General features: G+C 59.1%; 2 protein-coding genes across 2 annotated transcripts; one reads left to right on the top strand and one right to left on the bottom strand.

Moving 5' to 3' along the window:
- On the top strand, positions 1-9,429 carry SIPA1 (signal-induced proliferation-associated 1). Its single transcript, XM_006893324.1, has 15 exons — positions 1-716; positions 1,267-1,394; positions 1,477-1,653; positions 3,458-3,632; positions 4,534-4,637; positions 4,897-5,054; positions 5,132-5,732; positions 6,061-6,335; positions 8,034-8,252; positions 8,330-8,441; positions 8,544-8,649; positions 8,732-8,833; positions 8,920-8,974; positions 9,113-9,191; positions 9,283-9,429. The coding sequence occupies exons 1-15, from the start codon at positions 44-46 to the stop codon at positions 9,427-9,429; spliced, it is 3,111 nt and encodes a 1,036-aa protein (XP_006893386.1). The 5' UTR covers positions 1-43.
- A 3,286-nt stretch (positions 9,430-12,715) lies between these two features.
- RELA (v-rel avian reticuloendotheliosis viral oncogene homolog A) lies at positions 12,716-21,372 on the bottom strand. The gene is made up of 11 exons (XM_006893424.1): positions 21,270-21,372; positions 20,699-20,725; positions 20,461-20,612; positions 20,182-20,330; positions 18,455-18,546; positions 18,002-18,133; positions 17,048-17,152; positions 16,636-16,848; positions 14,039-14,119; positions 13,881-13,955; positions 12,716-13,329 (listed from the first exon to the last, which is right to left on the bottom strand). Exons 1-11 carry the CDS (start codon positions 21,370-21,372, stop codon positions 12,716-12,718), a joined length of 1,743 nt encoding a protein of 580 aa, XP_006893486.1.
- Between the last annotated feature and the right edge of the window lie 50 nt (positions 21,373-21,422).

The following is a 21,422-nucleotide window of genomic DNA, read 5'->3' as shown; positions in this document are numbered from 1 at the left end:
CCAATGCGGCCCTGCCCCCAAGAGCCTGGCCCACAGCACGCCCATGTGGGCCGGAGGCGCGGGGAGCCCTCGGCGGGGCCCACCCCCGACACCCACCGATGACCTCTTCGCCCGCAAGCTGCGCCAGCCGTCCCGGCCCCCGCTGACCCCGCACACCTTCGAGCCCAGGCCCCTCCGCAGTCCACTCCTGCGCAGCGGCAGTGATGCTGGCGAGACCCGGCCCCCGGCGCCCACCAGCCCCCGGGCCCGCGCCCACAGCCACGAGGAGGCCCCCCGCCCCGCGGCAGCACCCACCCGGCTCTTCGCGGACCCCCTGGCGCTGCTGGGACTGCCGGCAGAGGAGCCAGAGCCCGACTTCCCGCCGGTGCCCGAGCCCCGCTGGTTCGCTCACTACGACGTCCAGAGCCTGCTCTTCGACTGGACGCCCAGGCCCCGGGGTTCGGGCCCGCACTCGGAGGCTGCCCCTGGTACCCCGATCACCACCGATGACCAGGCCATCAGCTCGGACCTGCTGCTCGGGGCGCCTGGCTTTGTGAGCGAGCTCGGGGGTGAGGGGGAGCTAGGCCTGGGGGGACTAGTGCCCCCACCTGTGCCCCCCGCACTGCCCAACACGGCTGTATCGGTGCTGGAGCAGCCACAGAACCGGACTGCAGCCTACAGCCTGGAGCACGCAGACCTGGGCGCAGGCTACTATCGCAAGTACTTCTATGGCAAAGGTGAGGACGATGTGGTGGGCAGAGGACAAGGACAGGCCTGGGCGCCTTGTCACTTGCAGGGCGCACAACGGGGGCTCCCTGCAGGCTTGGCTGCCCTCGGGGTCCAGCTTTAACGGCCTCAGGAAGACCAGCTCCTGCGTCCACTCATGACCAAGGTGCCCCTGAGCCGCCCACTGATTCATCTTCATACCCCACTGAGGGCCTGGGAACTGTTATTCCACTGCCACCCATAAGGGAAGATTCCAGAGTGCACCCCCTTTGCCCCCCACCCCAGGTCTGGTGGGCAGGGCCAGAGCAGGAGCTGGACCCGAGAGCCCACTCCTAGGGTCTGGTGTCCACACAGGGCTGTGTGATGTGGGCGGGACTAGAGTAGGGGGCGTGGCATGCTCAGAGGCAGGGCCAGGCCCTGTGGACTGGGGTCTCAGCCCCTGTGGATTGGGGTCTCAGTCCCAGTATGGGGCGGGGCCTGTAATGGGCTGGGCTGATTGGGTGGAGCTGCGGGAGGTGGGACCCATCCCCACTGTCTGTCCGTCCCCCCGCTGCCCCCCAGAACACCAGAACTTCTTTGGTCTGGATGAGGTGTTGGGCCCAGTGGCCGTGAGCCTGCGGCGGGAGGAGAAGGAGGGCAGCGGAGGAGGCACGCTGCACAGCTACCGCATCATCGTACGGACCACGCAGGTGGGCTGAGATCAGGGGATCCGGCCGTGGACCACCTCCTCCACTTCTCATCTAGATCCTGAGTACTCTCTCACCCCCTCAGCTCCGGACACTCCGAGGCACCATCTCGGAGGATGCGCTGCCACCGGGGCCCCCAAGAGGCCTGTCCCCCAAGAAGCTTCTAGAGCATGTGGCACCGCGGCTGAGCCCCACCTGCCTGCGCCTGGGCTCCGCCTCCCCGAAGGTGCCACGCACGCTGCTCACGCTGGATGAGCAAGTGGTGAGTGTCCAGGGCGCCCCTACAGCTAGACCTGGGCTAAGTCAGCTGGCCTTGCCCCCAAGACCCTGGCCCTGAGTCTGAACCTGGGGTCAGCGGTCACCCAAGAGAACTAGCCTTTCAGGCAGGACACAAGAGACTGAAGGACCAGCAGCATCCACTTCACCTGGGAGCTTGACAGATTCTCTGTCCTAGAGAATGAATTAGAATCTTGGTTAATGCCCCTGCACTTCGCCCAAGCCCTCATCCCTGCCACTTTGCCCTGCAGCTCCTACTCCGTCTCCTCCCAGTTTGGGATGGGGACTCCTTCTTAGACCTGTTTCTCCCGCTGCTGGAACTGGAAGCCGTCTCCAGCCTGTGTTACATCCATCTCCAACAGTGTGCACTAACCTCTGGCCTTGAAAATGCAGTGTCATCCAATCCATTAGTCAATCCATACTTTTCTCACAACTTCTTGGTGAACATGACATGAGCAAACCAAGCTTTCCCCTCACAGCTGGTGAGGGAGACAAACCCACAAGCTGATCACTGAAATACAGGAGTTAGGGGAGCAGAAGAGAATGATGAGGTGCTTGCCCTCCCCTGACCAGGAGTTGAGTATCCTGGAGGAAATGAACAGCTCAAGTCTTGATGAGCAGAGGTTCTCTGGGAAGAACCAGCAGCTTACCCACAGGCTTCTGGCTGAAAGCAAGCTGCAGAGTCCTCTCAGAGGCTCAGTGTGCCTAGAGCAGGACTAAAGGGCAGGATTTGGAGAAAGACATGCATTTGGTCCTGAGTGCTCGAGGGAACCACGGGTTCAGAACTGATCTGGGAGTAGAGGGATGCTCTGGATGCAGCATGGTGGGGACGTGCCCGACTGGAGGGGCTTTCAGCGTCATGGAGGCCAGACATAGTGGTAAAGACGGTGGTGGCGAAAAGGTGCGACCCAGGGCTAAGGTGGGAAGGACTTGTGACTGATGAAAAGTTACAGGTGGTCATTGTGAGACTTCTTGGCGTTTAGAGGTTGTGTTTTCATGAGCCAGAGGCCCTGTGGGGGGGTGGACTGGGACAGTCACAGCAAAGAGGGTGACATGCTAATGGCAGCTAGAGATAGAGGAGTCAGGAGCTCAGAGAAGGGTCTGGGCTACAGGCAGAAATGTGGGTGTCATCCTGTGATGGCAGTCACTACAGCCATTGAAGGTGAGAGGCATGGGTGGTGAGTAACCCCCAGCATGACAGGAGTGTCCCTGAGGTCCCCAGGAACAGTCCCCAGTGCAGCTGTGGTCCAGAGGATGCCAGGATGGTGTTCTTTGGGCTGCAGGCAGGGTTGAGGAGCTGGGGTTGGAAGTGGGGCTTCATAGGGTGGGGAAGGATGAAGGGGAAACTCGACCACAAGTGCAGATGGCTGAGTGAAGGAGGGGGCAGGGGTTGGAGATGAACTGGACTTGTCTTAAGGGGGTTGATACTGGGCCAGGCAGACAGTGAATGTGCTGGAGCTCAGCTTAAGGCCTCCATTGGTGGGGCTGGTGCTGGAGAAGGTGACAATATGACTTCTTTTGGGAATATGCAGACAGGAGCCTCTCTGAACCAACCCTACTCCCTCACCTGGGTGCTGGGAACAAGACAGACTGCACCCCCCCCCTTGGTGGTCAAGGACATAGGTTGGCTCAGGGAAGGCCAATGCTCAGGTCTGTACCTGGGGCTGCCCTTCTCCCAAGCCAGCATCCTGTCCAGCATCTGGTCCATTCTCTGGAACAGTGTGTATGTGTGTGTCCGTCCATCTTGAGGCCTGTGCCTTTTACCTGTGCCCTTCTCCCCCTCCCCTCAGCTGAGCTTCCAGCGCAAGGTGGGCATCCTGTACTGCCGGGCGGGCCAGGGCTCGGAGGAGGAAATGTACAACAACCAGGAGGCGGGATCCGCCTTCACACAGTTCCTCACCCTGCTGGGCGATGTGGTGCGGCTCAAAGGCTTCGCGAGTTACCGGGCCCAGCTGGACACCAAAAGTGAGACCCAGAGGAGTGGGCAGAGGGCTGGGGGTGGACCACACAGAGGGGCAGGATGCCATGGGGGAAACTTTCCACTCCTTGGTCCCTTATTCTCCACGGGCTGGACCAGGGGACTTTTTTTATGCAGGTTAAGGATGTAGATTGGGGACTGCGGAAGATAAAGCTATGGCTGGGAAGAAGGAGGGAAAAGGTTCTGGTACCGCACTGCTTGAGCAGGGATGGGGAATTTGGGAATTCCAACCCCTCCATCAAACACCAGCTCCGTAGAAGCAGCCCTGCTTCCTGGTTGGTATGATCCCAGGCAGCCTGGGAAGGGTTTTTATCCAGCCCTGGAGGTACAGTGGTTAGAGGATTTGTTAGCTGTAAGGTTGGCAATTCAAACATACTGCCATGTCACTTTGTGACAGAGATAGGGCAGTCTGCTGTCATAAAGATTTAGTCCCAGAAACTCTAGAGGCAGGCAGTTTTGTGCCATAGAGCCCCTATGCGTTGGAATGGATTTGCTCACGGTGTGTTTGGTGTCTTGGTTTCTGTCTCCTGCCATCCCCTCCCACGGCACTTCCACACATGCTGTGGCTGAGTTTGCCATCTGCTGCTCCTGGGACACCTGCCTCGCAGACCCCTCGCAGCCAATCACGGCTATTTCTGGCCTCATTCTATCACAGTGCCCCATCCAGATCGCAGACGGGGGTGTGGAGGCTTGGGGGAATAGAAGGGGATCAGTCCTCACTGAAGCCCCTAGACCTCGAGGTCAGGTTGAGGGGCACCACGGAATTGTCTGCCACATGGATTGAAGCCCTTTGCCAGGAGGTTAGGGGCCAGGGTTACTGAGTGGGTCAGTTTGCAAGTTCAGACCACTCAGCGTCCACACATCCTTCTGTGTCCCTCCTGGCCTCAGCGGACTCCACCGGCACGCATTCACTCTACACCATGTACCAGGACCACGAGATCATGTTCCACGTGTCCACAATGCTGCCCTACACCCCCAACAACCAGCAGCAGGTGTGAGAGGGCTGGAAGGTGGGCCAGGGCTCCTGGGCAGCCATGGAGGGGTGTTGCACTGGTGGGAGTATTTGAACCTAGGCCTAAGCTCTGTTGACCCCCAACAATCCTCCCCTTATGCTGGCCCCTTCCCCAAAGACAAACCCTCAGGTCTTCACCAGGACCAAGTGGGCAGGTGGTCCCCGTGCTCTGGCCTGCCTGAAGGTGGAAGTGTGTGGGGGCAAGTGTCCACCCTCACCCCTCACCATCTAACCTCCAGCTCCTGAGGAAGCGTCACATTGGCAACGACATAGTGACCATCGTGTTCCAGGAGCCTGGCAGCAAGCCCTTCTGCCCCGCCACCATCCGCTCACACTTCCAGCACGTGTTTCTGGTGGTGCGGGCGCATGCGCCCTGCACCCCGCACACGTCCTACAGGTACACAGCTTGGAAGCCCCGCGTCTCCTGTAGGCAGGGTATCCTGGGCCCCCTGACCTCTGCCTCCTTCCCTGCAGAGTGGCCGTGAGCCGCACCCAGGACACCCCGGCCTTCGGGCCAGCTCTGCCTCCTGGCGGGGGTCCCTTCCCTGCCAACGCTGACTTCCGGGCCTTCCTGCTGGCGAAGGCCCTCAATGGCGAGCAGGCGGCAGGCCACGCGCGCCAGTTCCACGCCATGGCGACACGCACACGCCAGCAGTATCTGCAGGACCTGGCCACCAACGAGGTGACCACGACGTCGCTGGACTCAGCCTCGCGTTTCGGCCTGCCGTCGCTGGGTGGAAGGCGACGCGCGGCCCCTCGGGGTCCGGGCGCTGAGCTGCAGGCGGCGGGCGCGCTCGTGTGGGGGGTGCGCGCGGCCCCGGGAGCGCGTGGCGCCGCTGGGGGCGAGGCGGACGGCGCCGAGGTGCCTTGTCTGCTGGGCATCTCGGCCGAGGCGCTGGTGCTGGTGGCGCCGCGCGATGGTAACGTAGTCTTCAACTGCTCCTGCCGCGACGTGCTGGCCTGGACCTTCTCAGAGCAGCAGCTCGACCTGTACCACGGCCGCGGGGAGGCCATCACCCTGCGTGTCGACGGGCCCCCGGGCCAGGCTGTCGGGGAGATCGTGGCGCGCCTTCAGGTGAGGCAGCAGAGGATGCAGCTGCCCGGGGTAAGGGGGTTGCCAGGCGCCCCCTCCCGTGGCCTCACCTGCATTCCTGTGGGGACGGGTGGGGGCAAACCCAGCCAGCTTGTCATTTAGCGTGAGCTGGGTTTTGGGGACTTTGGCCGGTGACTGCAGGGGTCTTTATTCCTGTGACTTGGCTGGTGACTTAGGTCTTCATTCCTGTGGGGCGGAGGGGGATGTTGCAGTGTGCTGCTGGGGTACTAGAAAGTTCCCGCTGGCCTGGGGCGGAGTCCCTCCTCCGGGCACCCCGCCCACCTCGCTCCCCACCCCTGGATCCCTGCAGCTGGTGAGTCGGGGCTGTGAGACCCGGGAGCTGGCGCTGCCGCGAGATGGCCAAGGCCGCCTGGGCTTCGATGCAGACGCCGAGGGCTTTGTCACACACGTGGAGCGCTTCACGTTCGCCGAGACGGCGGGGCTGCGGCCCGGGGCGCGCCTGCTGCGCGTGTGCGGCCAGACGCTGCCACGACTCGGACCCGGAGCCGCTGCCCAGCTGCTGCGCGGGGCGCCCAAGGTCTGCGTCACCGTGCTGCCCCCCGACGAGACCGGCCGGCCGCGCAGGTCAGGGCACCGGGACACAGAGAGGGGACCGTGACGCGGGCCACTGCGGGGTCTGGGCCTCCCAGGCCACCTTGGTGTGCTCCTGGGAATCCCAGATGGACACCTGTATTACATGGTTCAGTCTGTGGGCCGCAGCTTACCTCATGTGGAGAAGGGAGCGAATTTAGTACAGTGCCTTCCCTGATCAGGAAGGAGCCCTGGTAGCTTAATAAGAAAAGTAGGAAGAGGTTGGCAGCTGGGCTCCCTCAAGCGCTCCGCTGCCGCCGCCGCCGCAGATAGAGCCTCATAAATACAGTCTCAGAAACCCGAGGGTCACGATGAGTCATAGCCAACTGGAAGGTGGGGGTTTTGTTTTGTTTTTACTTTCTCTCCTCTGAAGATTCAGCAGCAGCCACTCCCACCTTTCAAGTACCCCCCCTCCGTCCCCCCAACAAACACAGCTGCTTCCTCACAGTGCTAGGAACTGGTAGATTTTTTTTTTTTTCTTCTGTAAAGGGCCAGATCACACCTTGGAAGTCAAGGTTAGAAAATATTTCATGCAAATTCTCTCACCCCTCCAAGGACAAAGTCGAGGGAAGAATTAGAGAAAACTTTCACAGGGACTAGACTTGGAAGCAGGAGTGGCATCCACTTCTGTAATAGCTCGCCTCCGGAAACCCTGTGAACCTGGAGAGGGGATGAGAGACACCCAAGCGTTGAGGGCTCCTTCATAGGGTCGCTATGAGTTGCCTGCGACTCGACAGCACTTAACAACAACAAAGGGCCAGATAACAAATATTTTAGGCTCTCTGGGTTGTCTCGGAGGAGCCCTTGGTGGCACAGTCATGAAAACTCTCGGCTGCCAACCAGAGGCCAGCACTGCTCCATTTGAGAAAGTTCTGGCAGTTTATTTCTAGATAGATTTTAGCCTTGGGGAACCCATGGGGGCAGTTCTACTCTGTCCTGTAGGGGTTGTTAGGAGTTGGAATCGCAGCTGCAGTGGGTTAGGTTTCAGTTAGGGGCCACTGGTCTCTGTCACATCTCTGCCACCACAGACAGTCTGTGAGTGAGCATGGCTGTATTTCGGTAAAGCTTTGTTTATTTCTGAATACTGAACTTTGGGTTTTATATCATTTTACAGGTCATGAAATATGCTTTCACTTTGTTGTGTGCCGTCGAGTAGAAACTGACCCAGAGGGTTTTCAGAGGCAGTAAATCACATGGGAGGAAATTGTCCATCCTTCTCCCATGGAGCAGTTGGTGGATTCGAACCTCCTGTCTTTGGGATTGCAGCGTAACTTCTTACCAGTAGGCCACCAGAGTGTCCTAACATTAATATGGCTGACAGCTGTACAAACACCAGCTGTGGTGTGTGTGTGGAGGACTTGGATCCCCACATTGTCGTTTCTAGGTTCCTATGCTGAACATTTACATCTGTGCTGCTGTTAAATCGCGACCATGTATGAGGTTACAACTGCAGTCTCGTTCTACAGGTGCAGAAATGGAGGTTCTGAGTGATTTTCCCAGGATGCACAGGGGTAGTGCTGGGATTTAGATTTAGATCCAGGAAATTGGACCGCATCAGACAAACACGTCTCAAGGAGGGTCTGAAAGCTCCCTGAGGCTCAGGCCCCCTGAAATCGGGGGTGGTAGGGGTGGCACAGCATGCTCGGGGCGTGGGGGGCTCCATCTGGCCTGACACTGCCCTTCGCCCACCAGGAGCTTCTCGGAGCTGTACACGCTGTCTCTGCAGGAACCCAGCCGGCGGGGTGCCCCCGAGCCTGTACCTGATGACGCCCCTGTGGTGGCCCTGCTGCCAGCCACAGAGCAGCTCCTACACCTGTGCCTGCCCGATGGCGGGGGTCCCACGGCGCCCGGGGACCTGGCTGAGGAGAGGACCGAGTTCCTGCACAGTCAGAGCTCACCGTCACCCTGCAGGTGCTGTCTCCTGCCGCTTCCTCCCCCTCAGCCATGGCGCACGGCTCCCAGCCTGAACTGGGCCCTGCTCTCCCCAGCTCCCTGTCAGACGAGGCCCCCGTGCTGCCTACCACCACCCCGGACCTCCTCCTAGTCACCACAGCCAAGCCTTCAGCACCTACTGCTGGCCAGGAGACGCCCCACACCCAAGTGAGAAGAAACAAGTCACCCCACCCAGGAGGCCCCACAGGTGAGGGTGGGCACAGTGGCGACAGTGGGTGTCATCTTGTCAGTACACTTTCTGGCTCCCAGGATGGGCCTGGTCCTGGAGGCTGTGAAGACAGGGAAGACCCCACCCCAGGGCTGAGGGCCTCCTTCCTGCCACGCACCTTGTCCCTGCGGAACTCCATCAGCAAGAGTGAGTCTGGACAAGGGCGCGTGGGGTCGGGGGCAGAGGATCTGGCCTGGCTGTCCACCTGAGCCCTCGCCTATGCCCGCAGTCATGTCGGAGGCGGGCAGTGAGACCCTGGAGGACGAGTGGCAGTCCATCTCAGAGATCGCGTCCACATGCAACACCATCCTGGAGTCGCTGTCTCGGGAGGGTGAGGACATGGGGACGGGGGTAGGAGCCAGGGCGGGTTCTTCTCCCTTCTCCTCACCTGCCCACACAGTCCCTGTGTCCCCACAGGACAGCCCCTCCCTGAAAGTGGAGACCCCAAGGGAGCCCCAAAGGCTGATGCTGAGTAAGTGAGGCTCCTCCCTGGTGCCTATCCTGCCAGGTTCAGCTTTGCCCAAGAAGACAGGCTGGGCTCCTCTCACCCACGTGGAGCTAGGATGTTGCCCTGGCCTTGGGGGCTGAGTCCAGATCCCTTTGTCCCCAGGCCAGAGCCAGGGAGCCTGTCAGAGAAGGTGTCTCACCTGGAGTCCATGCTCAAGAAGCTGCAGGAGGATCTGCAGAAGGTAAAGGGCTGTGGGTGCCATGGGGGTTGTGTGTTCAGGCTGCCCTGTGGAGGGGCCAGCTGCTCTGACTCTGCCCATCGTGTTGCCCCAGGAGAAGGCAGACAGGGCAGCCCTGGAGGAGGAGGTGAGGAGCCTGCGGCATAACAACCTGCGGCTGCAGGCTGCGTCCGAGAGTGCGGCCACCCGCCTGCTCATGGCCTCCAAGCAGCTGGGCTCGCCCACCACCGACCTGGCCTGATGCGGGTCCAGCCCATAACTGTCCAGGCCGCCCTGGGCCCTCGGCCCTCCTCAGGAACGTTCTCCCCATGCGGAGGATGTATCTAGCACTGCCCCCACTCCCCTGCCCAGCATCTGGTGGCAGCTTTGCACCCATTCTGTCCTTGTTTGTAAATATTCTTCAAAGAAAAGGGGACTTAGGGAGTAAAGAGGCCTTTGCCATTTGTGTGTGTAAGCAGGTCTCCACTGTTTGTGACACGAGGTGGGGGGTGTGTGTGTGAGGGGCCCCAGCCTGGCTCCAAAGACCATCGTGAAGAGCAGGCACCAGGGACACTGACTCAGGGTTATGTTGGCTGGCTGAGGGGTCTTGGAGGCTGGGTCACCTTTGTTTTCTTCTGGAACATCTTGTGTTCTTCTCCTTTTCCTTACACTTGCTTTGTTTCATCTTCAGAGCCAGGCCCAGCTTCCCTTGACCTGGGACTGTACCTGGGGAGCTGGGATCGAGAGCAGGAGGCACACCTGCAGGGCAGAGGAAGGCAGAGTGTGGGGCTAGAGAGAGCCAGATTAGGCCCCCTTGAAAGGCCCTGCACCCTGGCACCCCTTGGCTGAACCTGCTGAGTACCAAAGGTCCAGTTGGTGAGGAGGGAGCTTTCCTTCCTCAGAGGGTGTTTTCATGCCCCCAAGGAAATGGCCCTTGACCCAAGTGTCCTCAGCCCATGACCTACCTGTTTCTCACGAGGTGGGACCTTTCCCGTGAGTCGCATCAGCAGGCCCAAGCTGGGACTTGGTTTGAACCCTTCATTTTCTGGGCCTGAGGCCCAGGGAGGGCACTGGCTTGCGCAGCGTTCATGCCTGCCGAGCCCAGCTCCCTCTCCACACTGGCCGAGGCTTATCTGTGACAGGGCTGTGGAGCTGTTAACTCAGACTCCGGAACGACGAACTAGGGGACAGGAATCCATGCTGGGGAATCAGGAGGCTTCATGGAGGAGATAGTAAGGCTGAGTTTTCAAGGTAGAGTCACTAGTTCTTGGAGAAGAGAACCAGTCCTGGGACCTGTTGGACTGGAGTCTGGACACATGAAGAACCCACAAGGCCATGGCCGGATCAGAAATCACCTCAAGGATCCTAGACTGATAGCTGCCAACTCTGAGTCCTAGCCTTCCCTCTGCCATGTGGCAGGCTCTGGTCACACTTCCAGAGTGTGCCAGTCGGCAGTGTGCATGTCTGAAGGAGAATGCCTGAGTTCCTGTGTGGGCGGGTGGGCTGGGAGGTGGTGCAGGCTACAGCAACAGCCTTGCTGGGGGTGACACAGCTGAAACTTGGAGGTAGTGATGGAGATGGGGAGAATGGGCTGTCTCCCCAGGACCTGAAGAGAGACAGGACCCCAGGGACAAGGGAGAGGCAGCCTCCACACTGATGTTCTGGTTTCCGGCGGGAGCCCTGGGAGGAGGAGAGGTTGGCTGAGGTCACTGGGAGCAGGGGAGTTAGGGAGAGATGTTCTGCGGGGACACAGAAGGGAGGACGAGGACTAGTGAGCTCACAGAGGGAGGCGTGTGGGAAGGACCGTGAGAGGCTTCTGGGGGTTACAGGAGGTCACCGTCACCGAGGGCAGCCAAGGGACCGAGATCTGGTCACCGCTGGACCCCAGACTGGGCTCAGATAGACGTGGGCGTCCTCTCAGTTTGGGCAGATCATTCTTTCCCCGCGGGGTCCCACTTGGGGGCTCGGGTCTATCCGCCTTTCCACCGTGTGGAGCTTGGCCTCTCCCCCAGTGGTTGCAGGCTTGGGGCGCAAAGCTAGACCGCTGCAGCCCACCCTGGCGGCACCCCGCTGCCTGAGGCCGCCCCGGGCGAGGCGCTTCCCCGGGGCTCGGCGGACACTCTCCAGCATTTAGACGCCGTCCAGCCCTCGGAGGACTTTCTGAACATCGAGTTTGGCTGTGCGCTCGGCGCGCTCTACACTCAGGCGCAGCAGAGGAGGCGGGGCCTGGGTGGCCGGGCCTTTCCGGGACCCTGCCTGGTGCGCATGCGCTGGGCCAAGCCGGACGCAGACCCGGGCGGCCGCTCTAGCTCGGGCCGTGGTCCAGCCTTTGTTCAGCTTCTCTGCGATCGCAGATTTCCATACGCATAGGCCATGCCTGACGTCTCCCCTTTACCAAAAAAGGCAAACTCCCCTCAAGCTGCCCAGGAAATGTAATGTGCCATCGGCGACTCCTAGCGATCCTATGTACCGCAGCTCTGAAGCCTGCCCTGTCCTGAGCCAGTCCCCCTGACTCCGACACACCCACCCCCACTGCTCCCCTTATTGTATCAACCCATCTCTTCGAGGTCTTCCTCTCAGAGCTGAACCTCCACTCTTCCAGGAAAGGAGTTCCGTCCTTTAGGCTTCAAATTCCCAGGCCCCTCCAAGTTCTTTCATCCTTGCTCAACACTCTGGGGGTCCACACAAACTGCGCCTTCCCACTGGGCTCTCACCACGTGCGGCTGGCACCTCCCCCCAAATCCATGCTAATGACTAGGGGTTTCTGCTGACCCCTTGGCCAGCCAGGTCTGCAGTGACTTGACCAGCACCATGGCTATTTGATGAAAGAAGGTGAAGCTCTGGCCAGCTTGGCAACAAATTTATTAGAGTAGAAAGAGCAAGAGTCCAACTGCTTTGATTATTTCCCTCCGGACTGGAGTGCGGCCAGCCTCCCCCTCCCCTCCTCCAGTCCACTTGTCCCACAGTGAAGGCACTTAAGAAACCGGGAGCAAGAGTTTGCACCACAGATGGAAACTCTGGATCCTGGAGGGTCCAGCGCGGTCCCATCAGCTTTCTCTGGCGGCTGCTGGGCATGGGGAGGGCTGGCAGGGACATCTGCGTGGGAAGGCCAGGGCCTCGATGCTGGTGTTAGGGACAAGGTCAGTGCTAGTGCCACCACAGACGTGGAGTACAGGGTGTTCTCTGGTTCAATGGGTGGCTTAAGGAAGACACTTGGTAATAAGGCTTTGCAGGCCCTGGGGCCACCGGCTGTGGTCCGCCCCTCCCCTAGGAGAGTACTAGAAGCTGGAGAGTGGGGGTGGGCACCCCCAGAGTTCTCTACAGGGAAAAGAATGGCCCATCAGGACCCAGGAAGAGTTTGATCCTTCCAGCTCCTTCCTCTTCAGAGACATTAATGCTTCTGCTTAAGCACCTCCAAAGAGAGACAGATAAGATACTGTTGATAAGAGTAAAATGTGCCCCGGAAGAAGATGCTGCCCAGAGGAGCATGTACCCCAGAATCCGTTAAGTGCCTTGGGATGGGGCTCCAGGAAGGATGCTGCTTCCCCTTAGGAGCTGATCTGATTGAGCAGAGCTGTGAAGTCCATGTCTGCGATGGAGGAGAAGTCTTCATCCCCTGTGAGGAGACCATTGGAAAGCCCTGAGACGCCCAGGGGGGCGGGTGCTGGGTCGGGTGGCCTCTGAGAGCCTGTCACCAGGCGAGTTATAGCTTCAGGGTACTCCATGAGCATGGGCTCGGCTGAATGAGGGGCCACGGACACGCCCTGGTTCAGCAGCTGCTGAAACTCCGAGTTGTCGACGGACGACAGGTCTGTGAACACGGCTGGGTCTGTGCTGCTGCCCAGCAGAGAGCCCAGGTCTTCATCGGCATCAAACTGCAGCTGCAGCAGGGCCTCCGACAGTATCCCTTCCCCGGTGTTCCTGGCGGTCGGAGCTGCAGCCTGAGCTGGGCCTGGGGCTGAGGCAGGGGCTTGGCCCAGGACAGGGGCTGGGCTTGGGGCTAGAGCTGCTGCCATGGCTGAGGCAGGGGCCTGGCCCAGGACAGGGGCTGGGGCTGGGGCTGGGGCCTGGCTTGGCATCTGCCCAGAAGAAAACATCATGGGAGAAAACTCCTCAAAGTTGATAGTGCTGAGGGATGGCGTAAAAGCATAGGGCTGCGGGGCTGGAGAAGAGAGACAGACAAGTGGAGTCAGTGCAGGTTCCAGAGATGAGGCCCTGGACCCCAGCCCGTCGATGGCTTCAATGCCAACACCCTCAGTCCCTTTATCTACCTGACCCGCCTGGAAGGTCCAGTTCTCAGCCACCTCCTCCTGGGTGCCCTCCCTGACCACTCCAGCCCATACAGCTTGTCACCTCTCCCTACTTAAGGTGCTTCCAGCACTTTCAGGGACCAGCCTCCCTGTGAGGAGCCCCGCAGGCAATGGTCACTGAGTCAACCTTCAGAGATGACTCTGCTGCCTCCCTGGTTCAGCTGAGAGCAGGGGGCAGCACTGTTGAAGGGCTTGCAGGGTTTGGGGCATCTGCCCCCCTGGGAAGCCACACAGCTACGGGTCCTACTCTGCTCAGTAGGGTGCAGGGATCTGCCCTTCCTTCACCCCCAGAAAACCCCCTCATGCTCTGAGGAAATGGCCCCTCAGCTAGGGAGTTCCAGCCAACACCTGCAGGCAAGGCTGACTCCCGCGCTCACCTCCACGGGACAGAGGGCAGCCTTACCTGGCTTGGGGACAGACGCTGAGCTGCGAGAAGGCACAGCGATGCGCCGGGATGGAGGTCTTGGGTCTGTGGGTCCTGCCGGACAAGGGCTGGGTCAGCTCTCTGGGCCCTCACCCTCCATCCTCCCCTCCCCGGCTCGCCCCGCGCCCCCGTCTCACCATTGAAAGGACTCTTCTTCATGATGCTCTTGAAGGTCTCGTATGTCCTCTTTCGCTTCTCCTCAATCCGGTGGCGATCATCTGGGAAGATGACAAGGGCGGTGGGTCTCACTCTCCTCAAAAGCACCTCCAGAGGACAGTGACCACGCACTGCAGGCAGTGACAGGGGCCCTGGCACTGATGGCTTTCCAAAGAAGGTCTCCGTTGCTTAAATTCACCCCTTCTAAGGCTATGCTGCTGCTGTTGTCGTTGTTAGGTACCATCATGTCAACTACATTCACTGTGACTCTGTGAGCAGATCTGAACTTTTCCCTGCTGGGTTCTGTACCAGCGAGTTGGAACCGACTCATCACCGACCTTGCAGCCCCAGTTTTCAGGGGCTGTAAATCGCCTGGAGGAGACTGTCCATCCTTCTCCAAAGGAGCAGCTGGTGAATTCTTACCGTTGGCCTCGCGGTAAGAAATTGTGCTGTAATCCCAAAGGCATTCAGTTCAAATCTACTTCCTGCTCTTTGGAAGAAGGATAGGCAATCTCCTCCTGCGCGACTACAGCCTCTGAAAACCTGCTCGAGGGTCAGCTACGGTTTGGTTTCAGCTCGATGGCACTCAACAAGGCTATGTGGGTGACGCGAGGTACCAGGGCTACACTCCGGGGGTCAGGAGCTTCACAGGGGCTCTAGCCTCTGGCTCCGCCCACCCACACTGCCCGGTCCTCGTGTGTCTCCAGCCTCCAGCCAGGCCAGGCCCATGTCTCACTCCTGCTTGAGTGCAATTGGTGGCTCCTCTTCTTTGCTGGTTTGATGGTCTTGCAAACTGTCTAGCAACCCCTCAGCCCTCAAGCAGCCCTGATCTGTCAGTCCCAAACCTACTTCTTCCTCTTCTTCCACTGTCCCCTCACCACCATCTTGGTCTGTCTTCAAAGTTTGAACTGTAGTTGTTGTCAGGTGCCATGCAGTCGAGTGAGACTCACTGCACCCTATGAACCAACCTGAACCCTGCCCTATCCTGTGGCACTCTTAACATCTCTAAATACTTGAGTCTAATGCTGTCGTTGCTACGTCAACCCATCTTACAGTCACCCTCAAAATCCCCTCCTTGTACTCTGAATGAACTAGGTCGACACGTATCCGCCAGCACCAGGCATTGTAACCAGTGGGGAAAGAGCCACGAGTCAGTATCCAGGTGCTGTCGTCAAAGAGCTGACACCCTGGTAGGAGGGACAGACACACAGCTGTGTGCACGCGGAAGTGAGGGGGCTCTGGGAAGGCACGAGGGACGGCACTGAGGTGAGGCAGGGAGCTAGGTCAGAGGTCAGGGGAGAGTTCTCGGCCGGGCATGTACAGCCCTCGGCCACACATCCACCCAGAGGCAGCAGCTCTAGGGAGCACAGGCCCTGAGGGGTCGTGCGGGCTGCAGGAAGGAGCTGAGGAGGAAAGGTGGGGACACGGCGGTCTCACGTCACCATTCTTGTGGGGCCCACACTGCCTCTTTGCGAACGACTGGTTTGATTGAGCAGACTCATTCCTCCCTCCGATGGTTCCACTGTTTGGTTTGTGGCTTGAAGAACTGTTTTTCTAACAGCTTCAGCTCCTGGACATGACCAGTGCAACATCATCCAAAGCAGCCCCCAGCTCAGGTCTCTTGGACCCTTGGAACAAACTGTTGCTGGAGAACGCTTCTAGATAATGTCCTTGACCCTCCAGAGTTCCCCTCAGCCTCAGGCTGAAACCCTGCCGAAGTCTCTGCCTTCAAGTTCAAGTTCTCCTATGCCAGGCCTGCTCACTGCCCAATGTTCCCTCCCATGACAAAGCGGTGCTGACCTCTCCAGATGGTGGCCCACCCGCTCCAGAGTGTCTTCCTCCAGTTCCAAGGCTCCTCCTCCAGGCAGCTCTCCAGCCCCACCTCTGCTCCCCCAGCACGCCACACACACCACCCATGGTTTCACCCGTCAACCCGTGACTTAAGGATCTGTTTTGCATGTCTGTCTTCCTTATGTGACCGCGTTTTCAAAGGGCAGGGCACAGGGCTTACTCATCTTGGCATGGACAGTACCTGGCAGGGGCCGTTGGCACCCAGTGGGCACTTGGTAATTGTCTGTGGGATAAACTGATGGCTGTGTTTCTGCTGCCCTGCCCTTCAAGCTCTATAAGACTGTTTCTAGAACATGGAATGCTCACAGGACAGAGACCAGCCTGGGCTGGTGACCATCCTGGCTGTCCTGCTGTGGTCAGATGCCTGACAGGCTGACACGCACGGCCCCTGGGGTCACAAGCTGGTCCAGCTGCCAGTGTGCTAGGTGACCGCCAGCAAGTTAAAGCATGAGCCCTCAATTCCCTCCCCCAAGAGGCTGGTGAGAGATTAAGATCGACAGTTCACGGAAATGCTTGGGATAAAGCCAGACGTCTAGGAAGATTCCCTGTGTCTTGGCTATTATCATGGCTGCTTTACCAAGAAGATAAACACTGGATACTGTGTGTGTCATGAGCCCTGGCCCCTGCTGCCCTATCAGCTCCAGCCTTACTCAGTCCTGGCCCCCATTTCCTCGAGGGGAGCCCAAACACCCTGCTGCCACCTCCTGGGGGTAACCTGAGAGGTTACCTGTGTCTGGCAGGTACTGGAACTCCATGGGCTCACTGAGCTCTCGGTCAGAAGGCCGCCGCAGCTGCATGGAGACACGCACGGGGGCCTGCAGGCCGGGGTCCGCATACGGGGGTGTCCGGAACACAATGGCCACTTGCCGGTGCACATCGGCCTGAGAGAAGGAGCCTCGGGCCTCCCAGCCTGGCCCTGTGAAACACACCTCGATGTCCTCTGCAGGAGGGAGAGATGAAGTGAGTCAGTGAACCCAACAACCTCTGAAATGCTCGATACTGAGATCTATCCCATTGGTGCCCTGAGACTCCCCAGGTGCTGGGGGTGGAGGTCAGAGCCAGAAGAGGGCCCTCACGCCTGAGCACCACCTCGCCCCCACCTCCTGCGCCACAGCCCCGCCCTGCCTCCAAGTGTGTACCTTTCTGCACCTTGTCACACAGCAGGAAGATCTCATCCCCGCCCAGGCAGCTCCCAGAGTTTCGGTTCACTCGGCAGATCTTGAGTTCAGCAGTGTTTGGGGCGCCTGGGGGTGAGGGGGGTGAGGAAGGAAGCCCTGAGCCACCAGAGGTCCCTGGGGCTGACCTTCCAGAGACGCCACCTCCCTGCAAAGCTCAGAGTCACAGGGGTGGTCAGAGCTCGCTGACCTGCAGCTCCTCCCCCAGCCAGCTCAGAGACTGCATCTAGCAGCACCCACTGTGCACCCAGCCCTGCTCCGGCCGCTAGGACACAGCCACTGAGAACCCGGATGTCCCCACCTTGTGGAGCCGAGAGTCCACTGGGAACTACCCGATCGTACCCCGCTCCACCTGACACAAGTCCTTTTTAAGGACCTCCTCACACTGTCCTGGGAAGAGAGGCCTGCCCTGAGCCCCAAGTCAGGAACAGAATCAGGAGTACAGGAAGATCTCAGTGAGTCTGGATAATTATTATTATAATTATTAAATAACACATAAAACAGATCCTTTCTTTGGGGCTCCAGGGCCCTCTGATTTTCATCTAGTCTGCTCTGTACTTAATTATAAAATGCTGTTGGCCACTCTCAGCCCAATTCATCACTGAATGACTGTCTCACATCACCCTGTTCCTGGAAGGCCAGTTCCTGGAATCTCTAGTCTGACCTGGGCACACAGCTCCCTGCTTGCTTGAGAAGGGTGTCCTGCTCCAGCTCCCCTCACACACAGCTGGCAGTAGGGGCTGCCCTTTCCCCAAACCTTATCACATGCCATCAAAGTGCCTGTCCTTCACCTGCACAGACCTAACACACAGCCATGCAAGAGGACAGGATGACGCGGATGACGCAAGGGCACCTTTACTGGGCCATGCCCCACCCTAAGCCCACCTCTCCCCTTCTGCCAGCTCCCTGGCCACTCACGATTGTCAAAGATGGGGTGGGAGAGGACAGGTGGCAGGCGGAGGGGCCGGCCTGCCGGGTCACGCACGGTCACCTGGAAGCAGAGCCGCACGGCATTGAGGTCGTAGTCCCCGCGCTGCTCTTCTATGGGAACTGTAGGGGAACCGGGGTACAGGCAGTCAGGAGGGGCGGGGGCCTGGGCAGGGCGCTCCGGGCTACAGGGTTGTGTGAGGGCATGTAAACAGTGGGAGGCATCCTAGAGAAGGAAGAAAGAAGGTTCTAGACTCATCACTGACTGCACCTGTGACCCTGGATGTGGGAGCCCTGTTAACTGGGGTGCATACTGAATGGGCAGCATGCTCTTCTCTGTGCTGTGATTCTTGGTCACGGGGGGCGGGGGGGGGACAACAACGACGACATGGGAAAGACGGCTCGGGTGATGGGGCTTAGGCCTTCCTACCCCCGGCCCCTCACCTTGGAAGGGGTTGTTGTTGGTCTGGATGCGCTGGCTGATGGCCTGCTCCAGGTCCCGCTTCTTCACACACTGGATCCCCAGGTTCTGGAAGCTGAGACAGGCCCCCCACAACCCTGAGCATTACAACTGCATCTCTGCCAAAGCCTGGGCCTTCATCCCTCCCGAAGATCATCACCCTCTGCTTTGGCTCCCCACCACACTGCAATGAAACCCCCATTTCGGAGTTCAGCTCACAAGCACGAGCTGATCCCACCCTCACCGAGCCCCTCTCGCCACACAGCCTCCTTTCTGCTCCTCAGATGCTACACATCCCACGTCTTGGCCTTTGCACTTGTCCTTCTGCTTAGAGCTCTCTTTTTTGGCTTCTCTATTTTTCATCATTTAAGTTTTAGCTAAGAAAAGCCTTTCCTGAACTTTTTTTTTTAAAATTTTTAATGATTTCCTGAACTTCTGCTCCAAAGCAGTGACCCTGCCTGGGGTTATTGTCCAACCGACTGTGCTCATCACGAGTCGATTCTAACTCACAGTGACCTTACAGGACATGGCGATCGCACAGATCTGGACAGAACTGCCCCACAGCCCTTTCTAGGATGTAAGTCTTTATGGGAACAGACTACCCGGGTATTTGTGTTGTTTTTTATTTCCTCCCACAGATCGGACAGTGGGTTTGAACCACTGCCCTTTCAGTTACCAGCCAAACATCTAATCATTGTGTTACCAGAACTCCTTCCAACTGCCTTCATATCGTATCGTGTTTTATTTCTATCACTGGAATGATTGCAGTCCGTTATCAGCTGATTAGGAAGCTCTGGTGGCCTAGTGGCAAGAAGCTGTGTTGCAATATCTCAAAGGCACATGGTTCAAGAGCACCAGCGGCTCCGGAAGGATGGACAATCTCCTCCCGTGTGATTTAATGGCCTCTGAAAACCTGCCAGAGGCTCAGCTACGGGTCAGTTCCTCCTCTACAGTACACAACAACAACAACAACAACAAGACCGCCACCACTACCACCTCATCTGATTAAGGACCTCTGCCCCCCTAGTGGTAAAGAGTTGCACTTCTACCCTAAAGGCACACGGTTTGAATCCACTAGCTGCTCCATGGGAGAAAGATGGGCAATTTGCTCCGACAGGATTTACTGCCTCTCAAGACCACTGGTCAGCTATGACTCAGTTCCAACTAGACAACACGTAACAACAACAACATTAACCAACTGTTTGGAAAAGTAGACTGTCTTGCTGAGGAAGACCTTCTCCTGAAGAAGACACTGCAACTGCATGAAGGCTTGAGCGATGGAAATCGTGAGGATGGCACGTGACAGGGCAAGTCTTCAAGTCGTTACTCCTAAGCTGACTCGATGACAACTGACAACGTCATCTTGTTTACTTATTTGTTGACTCAGGGCCTCGCTCTGTCACCTCTAGGGCGTCAGCTCCAGGGGAGACGGTTCACTCAGCACAAGAGATGTGACACTGACAGACCCACCTGTCCAGCCATAAGACAGGGGTGCTGAGGTGATTAAGGTCCTCAGGAGCCTACCGTTGCTACAGAGAGTGAGCCCACAAACAGGCTGCTTCAAAACGAAGAAGCTAAGGGCTAGAGCAAGGAGTGAGGGACTCTCCAAAGCGGAGAGCTATGTGACACCTGTGACACCTGCCTCCTGATCCCCCCAGGCTGCTCACCTGTGGACATGGCTGCCTGTCCCCTCGGTCTGAACGGGGCTCACCTGTGGATGCAGCGATCTGGGCAGAGCTCCGCCTCATAGAAGCCATCCCGGCAATCCTTTCCCACAAGCTCGTGAGGGTGAGGCCGGTGAGGGGGGTCCTTGGTGACCAGAGAGATGCGAACTGTCCCTGGCCCTGTGTATCCATTGATCTGTGCAAAGTACAAAGGACACCCTAGAGGGTCAAGAATTCCAAGCCCAGCTTCCCGACAGGGCACAGAGGCCCGGGGAGCTCCATAGACCCCCTAGGTCACTTGGTCTCCAGGCAACCCCTGGGCGCACCTTGATGGTGGGGTGGGTCTTGGTGGTGTCCGTGCTCCTCTCGCCCGGGATGCTGCCCGCAGAGCGGCCCTCGCACTTGTAGCGGAAGCGCATGCCCCGCTGCTTGGGCTGCTCGATGATCTCCACATAGGGGCCGGAGGCCGGGGCAGGCTCTGCGGACACAGCACCCCCATGAGCAGCTGTCACCCCCACACCTGGGGGATCCGCCCCAGCCACTAAGGGTGGGCAGCCCACTTACCAGAGGGGAAGATGAGGGGGAACAGGTCTGCAAGGGGAGGAAGACAAGAATCAGAACAAGCGCACTGTCTATGCTCACTGCTGCTCCCCACGGCGGGCTCTGGGGTGGGGGGGACATATAGTGGGGTGGGGGGGTCATGGAGCCAGGCTCCCACCACCGGACACTAAGGGCTGCTCCCAGACCTGCCTGAAATCACAGGCGTGCGGGGCCCAGCAACACCTGCTTCTTGCGGGACAAGGAGCTCAGTGCCTTTCCTCCCTTAATCGAGGGAAACTGAGTCAGGGCCCTTTCTACTTTCAGAAGTAGATGAAGGATGAACACTGACCAAGGGCGTCCCCGTCTCTACTCCTGCGGGGAAACCGAGTCAGCCACACTTTCCCCAAACGGGGCAACTAGAGTTGCCCCCATAAACCAGGGAGGGAAACTGAGGCATGGCTCCTCTGATCGCTCCCCCACCTAGCAAGAAAATGAGTTGGGGCCCTCCTCCACCCGGAGGGGAAACTGAGTCAGCCCCCTGGCCGCCCGCCCCGCCCCGCGCCCCCATCCGGCCCGGCCGCTCCCTGCGCAGCACCCGCTGGCGCAGGCAGGGCGGAAGGCGAGCGAGAGCTCTCGCCGCGGCCCCAGCAACCCCTCACGGCCACCCCCCGGGGTCCGAGACCGCCCTCACCGTCCATGGCCGGGGTCCTGGGGGCGGGGCCGGGGTCGCAGCTGGGCCGGCGGCGCG

The sequence above is a fragment of the Elephantulus edwardii genome, unplaced genomic scaffold, assembly GCF_000299155.1.
Source record: "Elephantulus edwardii isolate Elephantulus edwardi_28Jun2011 unplaced genomic scaffold, EleEdw1.0 scaffold00126, whole genome shotgun sequence".
NCBI classification, from domain to species: Eukaryota; Metazoa; Chordata; class Mammalia; order Macroscelidea; family Macroscelididae; genus Elephantulus; species Elephantulus edwardii.
This window is presented reverse-complemented; position numbering and strand designations above follow the sequence as displayed.

Excerpts from the sequence above, each read along its gene's own strand:
- SIPA1 (XM_006893324.1), top strand. The coding sequence starts at position 44 with ATGTGGGCCGGAGGCGCGGGGAGCCCTCGGCGGGGCCCACCCCCGACA. Across the intron at positions 4,638-4,896 it reads CCCCCAACAACCAGCAGCAG|CTCCTGAGGAAGCGTCACAT; the intron begins GTGTGAGAGGGC and ends TCTAACCTCCAG. Across the intron at positions 5,055-5,131 it reads ACCCCGCACACGTCCTACAG|AGTGGCCGTGAGCCGCACCC; the intron begins GTACACAGCTTG and ends CCTTCCCTGCAG.
- RELA (XM_006893424.1), bottom strand. The coding sequence starts at position 21,372 with ATGGACGGTGAGGGCGGTCTCGGACCCCGGGGGGTGGCCGTGAGGGGT. Across the intron at positions 20,613-20,698 it reads CCCCCTCATCTTCCCCTCTG|AGCCTGCCCCGGCCTCCGGC; the intron begins GTAAGTGGGCTG and ends CTGTGTCCGCAG. Across the intron at positions 14,120-16,635 it reads CCAGTACCTGCCAGACACAG|ATGATCGCCACCGGATTGAG; the intron begins GTAACCTCTCAG and ends TCATCTTCCCAG.